This window comes from Rhinatrema bivittatum, chromosome 16 (genome assembly GCF_901001135.1).
Source record: "Rhinatrema bivittatum chromosome 16, aRhiBiv1.1, whole genome shotgun sequence".
Classification (NCBI taxonomy): domain Eukaryota; kingdom Metazoa; phylum Chordata; class Amphibia; order Gymnophiona; family Rhinatrematidae; genus Rhinatrema; species Rhinatrema bivittatum.
In genome coordinates, this window is record NC_042630.1 from 27,857,533 (window position 1) to 27,875,814 (window position 18,282).

General features: G+C 46.4%; 1 protein-coding gene across 1 annotated transcript; it reads right to left on the reverse strand.

Moving 5' to 3' along the window:
- Positions 1–4,020: 4,020 nt before the first annotated feature.
- Positions 4,021–9,884, reverse strand: KRTCAP2 (keratinocyte associated protein 2). Its single transcript, XM_029580978.1, has 5 exons — positions 9,728–9,884; positions 6,621–6,775; positions 5,745–5,808; positions 4,521–4,587; positions 4,021–4,270 (listed from the first exon to the last, which is right to left on the reverse strand). Exons 1-5 carry the CDS (start codon positions 9,729–9,731, stop codon positions 4,150–4,152), a joined length of 411 nt encoding a protein of 136 aa, XP_029436838.1. The 5' UTR covers positions 9,732–9,884; the 3' UTR covers positions 4,021–4,149.
- Between the last annotated feature and the right edge of the window lie 8,398 nt (positions 9,885–18,282).

An 18,282-nucleotide genomic window follows, 5' to 3' on the forward strand; every position in this document is an offset into this window, starting at 1 on the left:
CCCAAAATCTGGGGCTCCCCTTGTGCTACATTGATTCTGTTTCTAGCCAGGTCATTGGTCCCCCAAATGAACTATAACATCGATGTCAGAATCACTTTGTCCTTCTCTGATAGTGAGAATAATTTCCCTTGTATTCCTGCTAGCCAAGGATCTCAGTAGGCATTTGGCCTTTTTCTTTCCTCCCAAATGTGTCAAGTCAATGCCTTTGACTATAATGTTCCCCATTGTATTGGGATCTTTTAATGTTGCCTTTCATATTTTTTTGTGCTGTGGTTGTCTTTTTGCAAATCTATTACCACTTCAGATGCCCTTAAGAACATAAGACTTGCCGTGCTGGGTCAGACAGAGGATTCATCAAGCCCAGTGTCCTGTTTCCAAGTGGCCAAGCCAGGCCACAAGTACCTGGCAGGATCCCAGGGGGTAGGTAGATCCCAAGAATAAGCAGTGGATTTCTGCAACTCTACCTCAATAATGGTTAATGGACCTTTCCTCCAGGAACTTGTCCAAACCATTTTTGAATGCAGCTACACTAAGATCTTTCACTACATCCTCTGGCAACGAATTCCAGAGCTTAATTATATGTTGATTAAAAAATTATTTTCTCTTATTAGTTTTAAATATATTACCTAGAAACTTAATTGTGTGCCCCTGGTCTTTGTTCTTTTTGAAAGAGTAAACAACCGATTAATGTTTACTCAGTCCACTCCATTTATTATTTTAAAGACCTCTCTCAGCCGTCTCTTCTAAGCTGAAGAGTCCTAACCTCTTTAGCCTTTCTTCATAGTCTTTCATCCCCTTTATCATTTTGGTCGCCCTTCTCTGTACCTTTTCCAATTCTGCTATATCTTTCATGAGATGTGGTGACCAGAACTGCACACAATGCTCAAGATGAGGTTGCACCATGGAGGGATACAGAGGCATTACGATATTCTCTGTTTTATTCTCCATTCCTTTCCTAATAATCCCTAGCAATCTATTTGCTTTGGTGGCTGCTGCCACACACTGAGCAGAAGATTTCAACATATTTTCAACAATGATCCTTTTCCTGAGTGGTGACTCCTAATGTGGAACCTTGCATTGTGGAGCTATAATTTGGGTTGCTCTTCCCTATATGAATCACTTTGCACTTGTCCACATTAAATTTCATTTGCCATTTCCATGCCCAGTTTCACAGTTTTGCAATGTTCTCTTGCAATTGCTCACAATCCTCTTGAGATTTAATAACTTTGAATAATTTTGTCATCTGCAAATTTTATCACCTCACTCTTTGTTCCCATTTCCAGGTCGTTTATAAATATATTAAAAAGCAGTGGTCCCAGAACAGATCCTTAGGGCACACCATTGGGAAAATTGACCATTTAGCCCTACTCTCTGTTTTCTATCTTTTAACCACAATAAGACACTACCACCTAGCCCATGACTTTTTAATTTCCTAAGAAGTCTCTCATGAGGGTCTGGTCTTTGACAAATGCTTTCTGGAAATACAAATACACTCTATCATCTGGAGCAGCTTTATCTACGTTTATTTACGCCCTCAAAAAAAGTTGGCTTTATTCCATCAAACTATGCTTATCTATATGTTTAGCAATTTTGTTCTTTATGATAGTTTCTACCAATTTGCCTGGTACAGATGTTAGACTCTGGTCTCTAGTTTCCTGGATCACCCCTTTTTAAAAATTGGCATTATATTGGCAACCCTCCAATCTTCAGGTACCATAGACGATGTTTCTGATAGTTTACAAATTTCTAATAGCAGGTCTGCAATTTCATTTCTCAGTTATTTCAGCACTCTGGGATGTATACCATCTGGTCCAGGTGATTTGCTATTCTTTAATTTCTCAATTTGCCCTAGTACATCTTCCAGGTTCACTGAGATTTGTTTCAGTTCCTCTGAATCATCACCTTTGAATATCTTTTCTGGCATAGGTATAACTCTTATAACTTCCTCAGTGAATACTGAAGCAAAGAATTAATTTAGTCTCCTGCTATGGCTTTGTCATCCCTAAATACCCTTTGACTCCTTGATCATCTAATGGTCCAACTTTTTACCTCGAATGTACCTGAAAAGGCGTTGTGTTTTTGCTTCCATGGCAAGCTTCTTTTCAAATTCTCTCTTTGCCTTCCTTATCAATGCTTTCCATCTGACTTGCCAGTGCTTATGCTGTTTCCTGTTTTCCTCATCTGAATCCTTTTTACATTTCTTGAAAGATGTTCTTTCAGCTATTATAGCCTCTTTCACCTCACCTTTTAACCATGCTGGTAGTTATTTAGCCTTCCTTCCACCTTTTCTAATGCGTGGAATACATCTGGTCTGGGCTTCCAAGATGGTATTTTTAAGCAATGTCCATGCTTGAGCTAAACTCTTAACCTTTGCAGTTACTCCTTTCAGTTTTTTCTTAACCATTTTCCGCATTTTATCATAGTCACCTTTTTGAAGGTTAAATGCTGTTACAGTAGATTTCTTTAGTTAAGTCAAATTTGATTATGTTGTGATCACTATTGCCAAGTGGCTCCAGCACTGTTACCTCTTGCACCAAATCCTGTGTTCCCCTAAGGACTGGGTCTAAAATAGTTTCTCCTCTTGTTGCCTCTTGTACCAGCTGCTCCATGAAGCAGTGATTTATTCAAGCTAGGAACTTTACCTCTCCAGCATGTCCTGATGTAGCATTCACCCAGTCAGTACTGGGGTAACAAATCACCCATTATTACTGCGCTTCTGATTTTGTTAGCTTCCTTAATTTCTTTTAGCATTTTATTGTCATAGAAACATAGAAATGATGGCAGAAGAAGACCAAACGGCCCATCCAGTCTGCCCAGCTAGCTTTCACACTTTTTTTTCCCTCATACTTATCTGTTACTCTTGGCCCTTAGTAACCTTTTGGTTCTATTTCCCTTCCATCCCCACCATTTATGTAGAGAACAGAGCTGGAACTGCATCTAAGTATCTAGCTTAATTGGTTAGCATCTAAGTGAAGTATCTAGCTTAATTGGTTAGGGGTAATAACCGCCGCAATAAGCAAGCTGCTCCCATGCTTATTTGTTTACCCAGCCTGTGCAATTCAGTCCTTGTTGGTTGTCTGAATATAAATCCACTTTTCTTCATTCCCCACCCCCACCCCCCACCCCACCGCTGAAGCAGAGAGCTATGCTGGATATGCATTGAAAGTGAAGTATCAGGCTTAATTGATTCGGGGTAGTAACCGCCGTAACAAGCAAGCTACACCCATGCTTGTTTACCCAGACTATGTAATTCAGTCGTTGTCTGAAAATAAATCATCTTTTCTTCATTCCCCTGTTTATTCTGGCCAGGTGGATGGTAAGCATTCCCTTTTCACCTGGAATGTCTATCCATAAAAATTCAACATTGTATTTTGTTCCTGCAGAATTTCTATCCTGTTTGACTCAATGCTCTCTTTAACATATAGTGCCACCCATCCACCAATTTTATCCATCCTATCATTTCAATATAATTTGTACCCTGGTATCGGGGTGTCCCTTTGGTTATCTGCCTTCCACCAGGTCTCGGAGATGCCAATTATATCTACCTCTTTATTTAGTGATATACACTCTAATTCTCCCATCTTATTTTTTAGATTTCTAGCATTTGTATGCAGACATTTCAAAGTGTGTTTCTTGTTTGTATTAACAACCTGCTCATCAGTTGACGGAGTAATTTGGAATCTTTCTGCACTTTACTTAAAGACATCCGGTCCACTTTGGCATTTATTGCAACCTCTCTACTGTCCTATTTTTCCCGTTCACTTACTATCCTTTCTGGAGCATCATCTGTTTCCAAAGCTGTGAAGGCATTTTGTAGGAGCATCATTTGAAGGCGGGGAGGCTGTCTCTATGTCACAGATCTTATCTTACCAGAGCCCATTCTAGCACATCCACTCCTTTTTTCTTTTTGATCCTAGGTGAGAGATGGGGGCAGGTGTTCTCAATGCTGCATAGTGGAGAAGTCCCAATGGATTTGCATGAAATCAACCCCCATAAAAAATGGTGACAAAGGGCTCAGGATCAGTTACAAATAGAAAGGACTTTATTGTTACTGAACAGTCTGGAAATGGCACCAAGGTTCACTGAATGCAAGAATGGAATGGAACGACATCACCCAATCCACCAAGCAGGAAAGGGGGCAGGAGGACATCAGCTTCTCTTCTTGCTTTTGCCAACGGCCTTGGTTGGTGCTACAACAGGACCCGCTGACTGGTAGAGCCCAGAAGAAATCTTGTTTACATAGTAGAGATCAAACATTGAGAAAATGAAGCTGGAATAGAGGGGAAAAACAGTTTACGGAAGAGCAGTCATCAGCACCGCCACTCTCCTAAAGCTCAGAGCATTAACTGCCCTGGAATTTACTGGCAGTCCCCTCAGGGTCTGCCAGTAAATTTATTTACTGGCAGACCCTGTATTTACTGGCAGTCCCCTCAGGGTCACTTCTGCTAAACTCCCACGACAGGAGCGGTCTCGAGGGGACTGCTGCTTAGGCAGTGCTTACCTCTGCACACACAACTTACCAAGTAGTGACACAGACTCTGTGGACAAGGCCCGAGGCGAAGAGCGCTAGAAACAGGCACACAAGAACTGCAGGAGAACAGAGTGACAGCGTCAGAGGCGCACACATTATGGGGGCAATTTTTTAAATCTGTGGGGTGCCTGCAGATCTATGAGTACTTTTGTACCCGCAGGTCTGCAAGCAAAGTTCCCTTTAAAAAAACTCCAGGGGCCGGCTGGCACTGTGGCTGCTTCTGTACCTTTAGGCCTTGCCCCTGCTTTGTAGGAGGTGCAAAGTCTATGCAGGGTTTTCCAAATTACCCCAGATAGAACGGTGTGAAAATGACCTTCCCCCACAGAAAAGAAGACAGCTGCAGCTGGCATACAGCAGAGAGAAGGCTAAAGAAGCAGGCTCTGCTGGGCCACCGCCAGCAGGATGAGGCTGGAGATGGGACGCCGGTAGAGGTAGCCACTACCAGAGCAACATCATCACCCCACGTCTGAATGGAACAAGGCAGGACTGAGGTTCACCGGTGAGGAACCGGGGGGGGGGGGAGTGCAGGCCCGGCTCCAGCTCCCCACTGCAAAACTCTACCTGGGCATGCAGCGGTCGAGCCGAACAACCAGAGGTTGTGGTGCTCGGCACCATCAGGGAACTCGGCAGCACGGAGGACCCGAGACTGAATGGAATTGAACCTGCCCTGGATGGGTGACGTACTCTCTCCGATCCCACCAAGAGACATCTAGCTTTCACAGCATCTTCTACTGCACAGGGAAATCATTTCTCTGAGCCAGGGCTGCCCCTTTGATCACATTTCACGTTATAATTTTTATGCTCAATAAGACCTGTCAACTTAATTGTTTAAGTCTTTTTTTTTTTTTTTCTCCTTTATCTTTTGGTCATCAATGTTACAACGTTATTGTTAAATTTTGAACTTATGTACACTGTTCCAAGTTTCATAACCTTGTTCTATGTAATGCCTTTTGGCAATTTTCATGTTCTGTTTCAATGTAAACCGATGTGATCTTTATTTCATATAGGAACACCGGTATATAAAAATCTAAAAATAAATAAATAAATAAATAAATTTCTACTTTCATGGAATTCAGATCTAATTTCTGTACATTGGACTTTGCTGAGAAAGCGTCATCCAGCAACACAGCCCGACGTTTTCTGACCAGCATCTTTCCACTGTGCTCTCTGCCAGCTCTCTTATGAAACCCGAAGGATAAAGACCACCACTTACTTTCGGGGAAAATTTTGGCTTGGAACCCCTTCCCGAAGACCAAGTTTTCTAGGTTGTTGAAAGCCTGAAACAAGATAGTTAAGGAAATGCAGAGGTATCCCGGTCCCATTCTGCATAACGGCAGAGCCCTCCTGAACGCACCTCCAAAGAACTTCAGATCCTGCAGGCTAGCAGAGCGTGCAACTTAACGTTTAACTGCCCGGCATCCCTGCAACTGTGTGACAGTGTCCCTGGGTTTAGCACTCGCCACCTCACTGCAGCCTCGGAACACCCTCCATCTGTGGGTTCCGCCTGCTGTCAGATGCATTCCAGTGCCCTCCCCCCCCCCAGCTCTTCTCTCTCCCCCCAAATATGCACACATACAGTATGTCTCCCTCCCATCACACACATTGCTCTGTGATCATCTTTGCTAGAACTCTCTCAATTCCTTGGTAAAGGCATCCTCCTAACTTTACACTCCTAATTGTAAGGGAGGTGCCTACAAATCTAACAAGTGCAATTAGTTTCCCAGATTGGCCCTATGCACACCCTAGGCAGTTTGTAACAGGTTTATGGCTTTGGTTTTTAATCTATCCAGTCCTTTTTCAGTAGGCCTTCTGGAGAAAAACAGTTTAAAGCTTGGTACAATCACATATCAGGAATTGCAGTGCACCAAGGTGCTGACTGCATGTCACTGTAACTCGATAAACTGCTTTTTTTGTCCATTCACATGAAATAAAATGTGTCAAAAGGAAGAACCATTAAATGTGTCTAGGTGAGGCATTCTCTCTATGTATACCTGGTCTATTAATAGTTCTTTACCCCACCCCTGTCCAGCATGGAAGCCAGGTCGCTCATCTCCATGCAGCCCCCGCAGCTGCCCGTCACAAAGGATACAGTGAGAGAACACAGGAAGAGGCTGGACCCCAGCACACCACCCAGGATGGTGAACCACTCACTGGAGGCCAGCTGCCTGCTGTACATCTGCATGCCGGCAAAAAGCAGCAGCGCGAGCAGGGAAGACAGAGCCAGCGATGTCCCGGTGCCAACCACTAAAGGCAGAAAACACAGGAGGGTGACTGGAAGGGCAGAGAGCAGTGGTTAGGAGACTCTGCGGCCAAGCGTGCGCCTGCTCCATCATGAGGCGACACTGCACCCTCTCAGCAAGGCTCACAGGATGGTCTCAGCCGTCTCCAAGCCAGACAATCATAGTGCAAGCAGATTTAAAGCAAATCTAAAAAGTATTTTCTCAGTCAACATAAAATTAAGTTAAGGCTAGCAGTATAAGTCACTTTAAAAAAAGGTTTGACTAGGTTTCTGGAGAACAGATCCAAAACTAACTATTAGCCAGAGAGTCACTGATTTCCCCACCTCTCAATTTTAGGGGAGAACATGAAACAGGCTTTCATATTGGGATTTGCTGGGTAGTTCCAGGTGACCCAGACTGGCCACTGTCGGAGACAGGATGCTGGCCTTGATGGACCACTGGTCTGACCCAGCCTGGCATTTCTTAATGTCCTCTGCATTGCACATTAGCACTGCCGTGTACAAATAAGAATTTGCAATCCAGTTTGAAATTCACAATCTGCTTGTCACTCATTCTAAATTTAAAATCTGCCTCTCAACTACTGTAATCCAATTTGATGGGGCTGACCATGCAAGAAAAGGCAGATTAGAAATCCAAATTTAAAATAAACACTCTGGGATTTGCATGTGTTCCTATGAGATATATTTATATATCAAAAGTGTAAATGACACATCTCTAACTGTATACCTCACAGAGTGAATATATCATATGTACCCATGTGTTATATAACAGTGTACAAATATCATATCGACCTCTGTAACATATCACAGGGTAGATATATTATATCTCTCTCACCTATATATATATATATATATATATAACTCAGTGTGGTTATATCACATCTCTCTATATGCATAGCAAAGGGAAGGGTATATCATATCTCCCGCCCTCTCTCTCTGTATCTCATAGCAAGGATATAGCTCATCTCCCTCTGTGTGAATAGCACAGTGTGGATATATCACATTTCCTTCTCTTTGCATATATTTATAGCATAGTTTGGATATATCATACCTCTCTCCCTCTGTATATATAGCACACAGTGGATATATCACATCTCCCTCTATATGTACAGCAGAATGTAGAAATATCACACATCTCTCCCGCTAAATATTTATTTATTTATTTAGACATTTTATATGCTGTCGTTCCAAATGAATATAGCATGGGGTGGATATATCACATATCTCTCCCTCTGTATGTAATGCACAAGGCGGATAGATCACATCTCTCTCCCTCTATATGTACAGCACAGGGTAGGTATATCACATCTCTTTCCCTCTGTATGTATATCACAGGGTAGTTTGATCAAAACTCTCTCCCTCTGTATGTATAGCACAGGGTAGGTGTATTACTGCTATCTCCCTCTGTATGTATATCACAGGGTAGTTTGATCAAATCTCTCTCCCTCTGTATGTATATCACAGGGTAGTTTGATCAAATCTCTCTCCCTCTGTATATATATAGCACAAGGTAGGTATTTCACATCTCTCTCCCTCGTGTATGTATAGCACAAGGTAGATATATCACATCTTTCTCACTCTGTATGTAGAGCACAAGGTAGGTATATCACAGCTCTCTCCCTTATGTATGTGTAGCACAAGATGGAGAGATTACACCTCTCTCCCTCTGTATGGATAGCATAGGGTAGGTATATCAAAGCTCTCTTCCTCTGTATGTATAGCACAAGGTAGGTATATCACATCTCTCTCACTCTGTATGTAGAGCACAGGGTAGGTATAGCACAGCTCTCTCCCTCATGTATGTGTAGCACAGGGTGGAGAGATTACACCTTCTCCCTCTATATGTATAGCACAAGGAGGATAAATCACATCTCTCTCCTTCTGAGTGTATAGCACTGGTTAGGAATAGCACAGCTCTCTCTCTCTCTGTAAATGGGATAGGGTAGGTATATCACATCTCTCTCCCTCATGTACATGTAGGACAGGGTGGAGATATCACATCTCTCTCCCTCGTGAACGTAAAGCAAAGGGTGGATATATAACATCTCTCTCCCTCTGTATGTGTAGCACAGGGTAGGTATATCACAGCTCTCTCCCTCTGTATGAATGACATAAGGTAGGTATATCACATCTATCTTCCACTGTATATATAGCACAGGGTAGGTATTTTACCTCACTCTCCCTTTGATTGTATATCAGAGCTGTCTCTCTCTTTATTTGGGAAAGGGTAGGTATATCACACCTCTCTCCTTCTGCTATTGTCCCTCTGTATGTATAGCACAGTGTAGGTATATCACATCTTTCTCTCTATGTGTAGCACAGGGTAGGTATATCACAGCTCTCTCCCTCTGTATGTAGAGCACAGGGTAGTTATATCACATCTCTCTCCCTCTGTGTATAGCATAAGGTAGGTATATCACATCTCTCTTCCACTGTATATATAGCACAGGGTAGTTATTTTACATCTCTTTCCCTCTGTAGATATAGCACAGGGTAGGTATATCACATCTCTCTCCCTCTAGATACGGGGTAGATAGATCACATCTCTCCTCTGTAGCTAAAGCACAGGGTAGGTATATCACATCTCTCCCCCTCTATGTATATTTCAGGGTAGGCTCTCTCCCTCTATGTATATCACAGGGTAGGTATAGCACTGCTCTGTCCCTCTGTATATGGGACAGGGTAAGGTATAGCACAGCTCTCTCCCTCTGTATATGGGACAGGGTAAGGTATAGCACAGCTCTCTCCCTCTCCCTGCTAGTCCCCGCGGTTCTCAGGTCTCCTCTACCGCACAAAGAGCTTCCGCGGGTGCCGGTTCCGCCACGTCAGCGTTCCCTATCCCCGCTCCCTCCCGCTTCAGGGCTGCCGCCCAGCCCCGCCTCTTCCAACCCAGCTCCCCTGAACCCTATCCCAGAACTTCCGGTATCGTTCGGGTTCGGTTCCGTGACCCCCCTTACCCATAATGCCGCCGCCTGTCGCTCAGAGCCCGACAGTCTACAAACAAGACCGGAAGCGGCTCACTCCGCTTGCGCGTCCAGAGAGTTCCAACCGCCCGGGATGTTAGAGAGACGAGGAGAGGAGAGGTGGGGCGCCATCTGCTGGCGAGGAGGACACACAACAGTCGGCTACATCTGAACGGTATAACCCTAGGACCATGAGAAAAACGAAATGCATGCACTATCCGCACCCAGCACCCAGGATTAAATATACCCCACCCACTCAGCACCATCACCATCACCTACCCCATCCATCAATTAGGACAAATACTAAATATACCCCATTCACCCAGTACCATCACCCCCATCCCAGCAGAATCACCTTCACCCTCACCCCAGCAATCAAAGCAAATACTAAATATATCCCACCCGCCTAGCACCATCACCATCACCCCCACCCCAACAAGCAGAACAAATACTAAATATACCCTTCAACCAGCACCATTACCATAATCATCACCCCCACCCCAGCAACCAGGACAAAAATACTCTACCCACCCACTACCCAACATCAAGAGAAAGACTAAATATACTCCACCCATCTGGCACCAGCACCATCGCCCCCACTCCAACAACCAGGACAAATATTAAATATACCCCAGACACCCAGTAACATCACCTCTAACCCAGCATCATCAATATCATCCCCATCCCAGCAACCAGGACAAATACTAAATATGCCCCACCCACCGAGTACCAACAGGACTGGCGCATCCCAATAGGCGAACTAAGTGGTCGCCGGGGGCAGCAAAGAGCAGCCATGTGGGGCTGCGAGCAGTCCCCATCCCACTCACAGCCAAGAGGAGTAGAGACTCAGCGAGCCGTGAGTGGCACCTCTGTATGTGTGTGTGTGAGAGAGAGAGAGTGAGAGGGATTGTGTGTGTACAAGAGAGCAATGATGTTAGTGAGAGAGTGGAGCCTGTGTAAGGGTGCATGTGTGAATGAGCCAAGGAACCTAAGTGTGTGTAAGAGAGTGGGGTCTGTTTGAGTGAATGAGGTTGGAGCCGGAGCCAGGACCTGGACCGGGGAGGGGAGGAGGGGGGAGGTGGGCGCCTGGCAGAAGATTCGCCTAGGGAGCCTAATTACTAATTACCTTCCACTGGCCCTGAGTACAATCACCCCCAATCCCGCACCAGGAAAAACACTAAATATACCCCACCCACCCAGTACCATCACCCCAACCTAGTACCATGAGAAACACTAAATATACCCTATCTACCCAGCACCATCACCTCTACCCAAGCACCTTGAGAAACACTAAATATACCCTATCTACCCAGCACCATCACCTCTACCCAAGCACCTTGAGAAACACTAAATATACCCTATCTACCCAGCACCATCACCTCTACCCAAGCACCTTGAGAAACACTAAATATACCCTATCTACCCCAGCACCATCACCTCTACCCAAGCACCTTGAGAAACACTAAATATACCCTATCTACCCAGCACCATCACCTCTACCCAAGCACCTTGAGAAACACTAAATATACCCTATCTACCCAGCACCATCACCTCTACCCAAGCACCTTGAGAAACACTAAATATACCCTATCTACCCAGCAACATCACCCCAACCTAGTACCATGAGAAACACTAAATATACCCTATCTACCCAGCACCATCACCTCTACCCAAGCACCATGAGAAACACTAAATATACCCTATCTACCCAGCACCACCACCCCAACCTAGCACAATGAGAAACACTAAATATACCCTATCTACCCAGCACCATCACCTCTACCCAAGCACCATGAGAAACACTAAATATACCCTATCTACCCAGCACCATCACCCCAACCTAGGACCATGAGAAACACTAAATATACCCTATCTACCCAGCACCATCATCACACCAAGCACCATGAGAAACATTAAATATACCCTATCTACCTAGCACCATCACCTCTACCCAAGCACCATGAGAAACACTAAATATACCCTATCTACCCAGCACCATCACCTCTACCCAAGCACCATGAGAAACACTAAATATACCCTATCTACCCAGCACCATCACCCCAACCTAGGACCATGAGAAACACTAAATATACCCTATCTACCCAGCACCATCACCCCAACCTAGCACCATGAGAAACACTAAATATACCCTATCTACCTAGCACCATCACCTCTACCCAAGCACCATGAGAAACACTAAATATACCCTATCTACCCAGCACCATCACCCCAACCTAGCACCATGAGAAACACTAAATATACCCTATCTACCTAGCACCATCACCTCTACCCAAGCACCATGAGAAACACTAAATATACCCTATCTACCCAGCACCATCACCCCAACCTAGCACCATGAGAAACACTAAATATACCCTATCTACCTAGCACCATCACCTCTACCCAAGCACCATGAGAAACACTAATATACCCTATCTACCCAGCACCATCACCCCAACCTAGCACCATGAGAAACACTAAATATACCCTATCTACCTAGCACCATCACCTCTACCCAAGCACCATGAGAAACACTAAATATACCCTATCTACCCAGCACCATCACCCCAACCTAGCACCATGAGAAACACTAAATATACCCTATCTACCTAGCACCATCACCTCTACCCAAGCACCATGAGAAACACTAAATATACCCTATCTACCCAGCACCATCACCCCAACCTAGCACCATGAGAAACACTGAATATACCCTATCTACCCAGCACCATCACCTCTACCCAAGCACCATGAGAAACACTAAATATACCCTATCTACCTAGCACCATCACCTCTACCCAAGCACCTTGAGAAACACTAAATATACCCTATCTACCCAGCACCATCACCCCAACCTAGCACCATGAGAAACACTAAATATACCCTATCTACCCAGCACCATCACCCCAACCTAGCACCATGAGAAACACTAAATATACCCTATCTACCCAGCACCATCACCCCAACCTAGGACCATGAGAAACACTAAATATACCCTATCTACCCAGCACCATCATCACACCAAGCACCATGAGAAACATTAAATATACCCTATCTACCTAGCACCATCACCTCTACCCAAGCACCATGAGAAACACTAAATATACCCTATCTACCCAGCACCATCACCTCTACCCAAGCACCATGAGAAACACTAAATATACCCTATCTACCCAGCACCATCACCCCAACCTAGGACCATGAGAAACACTAAATATACCCTATCTACCCAGCACCATCACCCCAACCTAGCACCATGAGAAACACTAAATATACCCTATCTACCCAGCACCATCACCCCACACCTAGCACCATGAGAAACACTAAATATACCCTATCTACCCAGCACCATCACCTCTACCCAAGCACCTTGAGAAACACTAAATATACCCTATCTACCCAGCACCATCACCCCAACCTAGTACCATGAGAAACACTAAATATACCCTATCTACCCAGCACCATCACCCCAACCTAGCACCATGAGAAACACTAAATATACCCTATCTACCCAGCACCATCACCCCAACCTAGCACCATGAGAAACACTAAATATACCCTATCTACCTAGCACCATCACCTCTACCCAAGCACCATGAGAAACACTAAATATACCATATCTACCCAGCACCATCACCCCAACCTAGGACCATGAGAAACACTAAATATACCCTATCTACCCAGCACCATCATCACACCAAGCACCATGAGAAACATTAAATATACCCTATCTACCTAGCACCATCACCTCTACCCAAGCACCATGAGAAACACTAAATATACCCTATCTACCCAGCACCATCACCTCTACCCAAGCACCATGAGAAACACTAAATATACCCTATCTACCCAGCACCATCACCCCAACCTAGGACCATGAGAAACACTAAATATACCCTATCTACCCAGCACCATCACCCCAACCTAGCACCATGAGAAACACTAAATATACCCTATCTACCTAGCACCATCACCTCTACCCAAGCACCATGAGAAACACTAAATATACCCTATCTACCCAGCACCATCACCCCAACCTAGCACCATGAGAAACACTAAATATACCCTATCTACCTAGCACCATCACCTCTACCCAAGCACCATGAGAAACACTAAATATACCCTATCTACCCAGCACCATCACCCCAACCTAGCACCATGAGAAACACTAAATATACCCTATCTACCCAGCACCATCACCTCTACCCAAGCACCATGAGAAACACTAAATATACCCTATCTACCCAGCACCATCACCCCAACCTAGCACCATGAGAAACACTAAATATACCCTATCTACCTAGCACCATCACCTCTACCCAAGCACCATGAGAAACACTAAATATACCCTATCTACCCAGCACCATCACCCCAACCTAGCACCATGAGAAACACTAAATATACCCTATCTACCCAGCACCACCACCCCAACCTAGTACCATGAGAAAAAATGAATATATCCCACCCACACCAGCAGCATAATTTTCTCTAACCCATCATCATCACCCCCACCCCAGCACCAGGAGAAACCCTAAATATACCCCTATGCTATCACCATCACCTCTAATCCAGCACTATCACCCCTAATTCCTCATGGTGAGAAACACCAAGGATACCCCACCCCAGCACCACGAGAAACTAAATATACTTCATCCACCCACTATCTTCACCCCAATCCTGCCCCATCACTCCCAAGCCAGCACCCTGAGAAACACTAAATATACTTCATCCACTCACTATCTTCACCCCAATCCTGCCCCATCACTCCCAAGCCAGCACCCTGAGAAACACTAAATATACTTCATCCACTCACTATCTTCACCCCAATCCTGCCCCATCACTCCCAAGCCAGCACCCTGAGAAACACTAAATATACTTCATCCACTCACTATCTTCACCCCAATCCTGCCCCATCACTCCCAAGCCAGCACCCTGAGAAACACTAAATATACCCCAACAGCCTTGAAGCATCACCTCCGCTCCATCCCCATGAGGAACACCAAATGAGTGGAGAAGTAGCCTAGTGATTAGAGCAGCGGCCTTGAACCAGGGAAACCAGGGCTCAGATCTCACAGTTGATCCTTGTGACCTTGGGCAAGTCACTTTACCCTCTGTTGCCTCAGGTACAAAGTTAGATTGTAAGCCCTCTGGGGATAGGGAAATACCTACAGTACCTGAATGTAATCCACTTTGAAGTGCCGAAAAGCAGAATATAAGAAATCTTAAAAAAAAGAAAATAAATAAAATTGTGCCATCATCCCCACCCCCGAACTATGAGAAATACCTAATACACCCAGCACCCAGGAGAATCACCAAGTGTACCCCACCCACCCACCAACAACATCCAACCCCAGCACCGTGAGAAAAACTATGTGTGCCCCTCCCTCCCACTCACGCCCAATCCCTCACCATCATCCCCAGTCCTGCCTCATGAAAAACAATAAATATTTCCCACCCATCCAGGACCACGAGGAACACTAAAACTACCTCATCCACCCGTCACCCCCACACCAGCACTATGAGAAACACTACATCTACCCCACCTACCCAGCATCATCACCCCACACCAGCACTATGAGAAACACTACATCTACCCCACCTACCCAGCATCATCAACCCACACCAGCACTATGAGAAACACTACATCTACCCCACCCACCCAGCATCATCACCCCACACCAGCACTATGAGAAACACTACATCTACCCCACCTACCCAGCATCATCAACCCACACCAGCACTATGAGAAACACTACATCTACCCCACCCACCCAGCATCATCACCCCCACACCAGCACTATGAGAAACACTACATCTACCCCACCTACCCAGCATCATCACCCCCACACCAGCACTATGAGAAACACTACATCTACCCCACCTACCCAGCATCATCAACCCACACCAGCACATGAAAAACACTACATCTACCCCACGTACCCAGCATCATCACCCCCACACCAGCACTATGAGAAACACTACATCTACCCCACCTACCCAGCATCATCACCCCCCACACCAGCACTATGAGAAACACTACATCTACCCCACCTACCCAGCATCATCACCCCCACACCAGCACTATGAGAAACACTACATCTACCCCACCTACCCAGCATCATCACCCCCACACCAGCACTATGAGAAACACTACATCACCCCCACACCAGCACTATGAGAAACACTACATCTATCCCACCTACCCAGCATCATCACCCCCACACCAGCACTATGAGAAACACTACATCTACCCCACCTACCCAGCATCATCACCCCCACACCAGCACTATGAGAAACACTATATCTACCCCACCTACCCAGCATCATCACCCCCACACCAGCACTATGAGAAACACTACATCACCCCCACACCAGCACTATGAGAAACAATACATCTACCTCACCTACCCAGCATCATCACCTCCACACCAGTGCATGAGAAACACTACATCTACCCCACCTACCCAGCATCATCACCCCCACACCAGCACTATGAGAAACACTATATCTACCCCACCTACCCAGCATCATCACCCCCACACCAGCACTATGAGAAACACTACATCTACCCCACCTACCCAGCATCATCACCCCCACACCAGCACTATGAGAAACATTACATCTACCCCACCTACATCACCCCACACCAGCACTATGAGAAACAATACATCTACCCCACCTACCCAGCATCATCACCCCCACACCTGCACATGAGAAACACTATATCTACCCCACCTACCCAGCATCATCACCCCCACACCAGCACTATGAGAAACACCAAGTGTACGCCACCCACCCAGCAGTATCACCCCCACACCAGCACTATGAGAAACACTACATCTACCCCACCTACCCAGCATCATCACCCCCACACCAGCACTATGAGAAACACCAAGTGTACTCCACCCACCCAGCACCAGCACCACCACACCAGCACATGAGAAACACCAAGTGTACTCCACCCACCCAGCAGTATCACCCCCAAACCAGCACTATGAGAAACACTACATCTACCCCACCTACCCAGCATCATCACCCCCACACCAGCACTACGAGAAACACTACATCTACCCCACCTACCCAGCATCATCACCCCTACACCAGCACTATGAGAAACATTACATCTACCCCACCCACCCAGCATCATCACCCCCACACCAGCACTATGATAAACACTACATCTACCCCACCCACCCAGCATCATCACCCCCACACCAGCACTACGAGAAACACTACATCTACCCCACCTACCCAGCATCATCACCCCCACACCAGCACTACAAGAAACACTACATCTACCCCACCCACCCAGCATCATCACCCCCAAACCAGCACATGAGAAACACCAAGTGTACTCCACCCACCCAGCACCATCACCCCGACAGCAGCACTATGAGAACACTAGATACATCACACCCACCCAGCACCCAGGAGAAACACAAAGTGTTCCCCACCCATCCACCCTGAGAAATATTAAATGCACCATCACCCCCACCCCAGCACTATGAGAAACACCAAATATAGCCCCCTCACACACTCACCCAGCACCATCATGCTCAACCGAGCACCATGAGAAACACCAAGTGGACCCCACCCAGCCAGTATCAGAGCCCCCACCCCAGCACTCCCGAGAAACAAATGAGAAAAAAAAAAACGAGCAGGAAAAACTGTGTCTGATTCTGGAGGGAACAGCGGCCAGGAAGAATACTGACTGGCATCAGAGCCCCAGGAATTACCCTTGGGATTGTAGTATGGCTATATTTACCCTATCATCCCCGCAGCACCCCGAGAAACAACAACTGTATCCCCAACCCAGGCCCACAATAAACAGCAGTTATACCTATAGCCATGGGAAGGAGCAGGCAAGGCAGAGCTGCCTGGGGTGTCAGGATCAGGGGGGGGGGGGGAGAGGTGGGCACCTCCAGAACACGTCAGAATGACCCCCTCCCCAGCTCAGGGACCCCCCTCTAGGGCTGCCCAGGGTATCGTTTAGCCTGGCGAGGCTCCCGACTATACCCCTACCCAGCACCCGTGAGAGAAACCACTGCACCCCCACCTAGCACCCACCACCACTCATGAGAAATGTCCCCTGTAGTAGCCCACCCACCCAGCACCCCTGAGGAGCACCAACTGTACCCCCACCTCCTGAACCATAGCAAACACCAATTATACCCCCCTCCCAGTGGCACGGTACCCCACACGGCACCCATGACAAATAGCACCTCTATCACCCCCCCCCCCCTACCCAGCACCACGAGATACAATCCCCACACCCCCAACCCGGCACCCAAGAGAAGCATCAAGTGTGCACCCCCCCCCCCGAGGATCCACAACGCCCATCCATCACCCTGGAGGACCCACATCATCCACCCACCCGAAAGGACTTGACTGTAATGAACTTAAAGATCTTCAGCGCCGGCTCTGCCCGCGCGTTTCCGTCTTTGCGCGGATAGATTCTAGCTGGTCCGGATTTCACGCCATCCAAGCCTCTGAGCATGCTCGGCGAGCTCCCCTCCCCATCCCCCCACCCCCTTAATTGCACAAGCCTC

Excerpts from the sequence above, each read along its gene's own strand:
- KRTCAP2 (XM_029580978.1), bottom strand. Across the intron at positions 4,588-5,744 it reads AGCCAAAATTTTCCCCGAAA|TTCTTGTGTGCCTGTTTCTA; the intron begins GTAAGTGGTGGT and ends GTTCTCCTGCAG. Across the intron at positions 4,271-4,520 it reads AGAGTCTGTGTCACTACTTG|CTTCATTTTCTCAATGTTTG; the intron begins GTAAGTTGTGTG and ends CCTCTATTCCAG.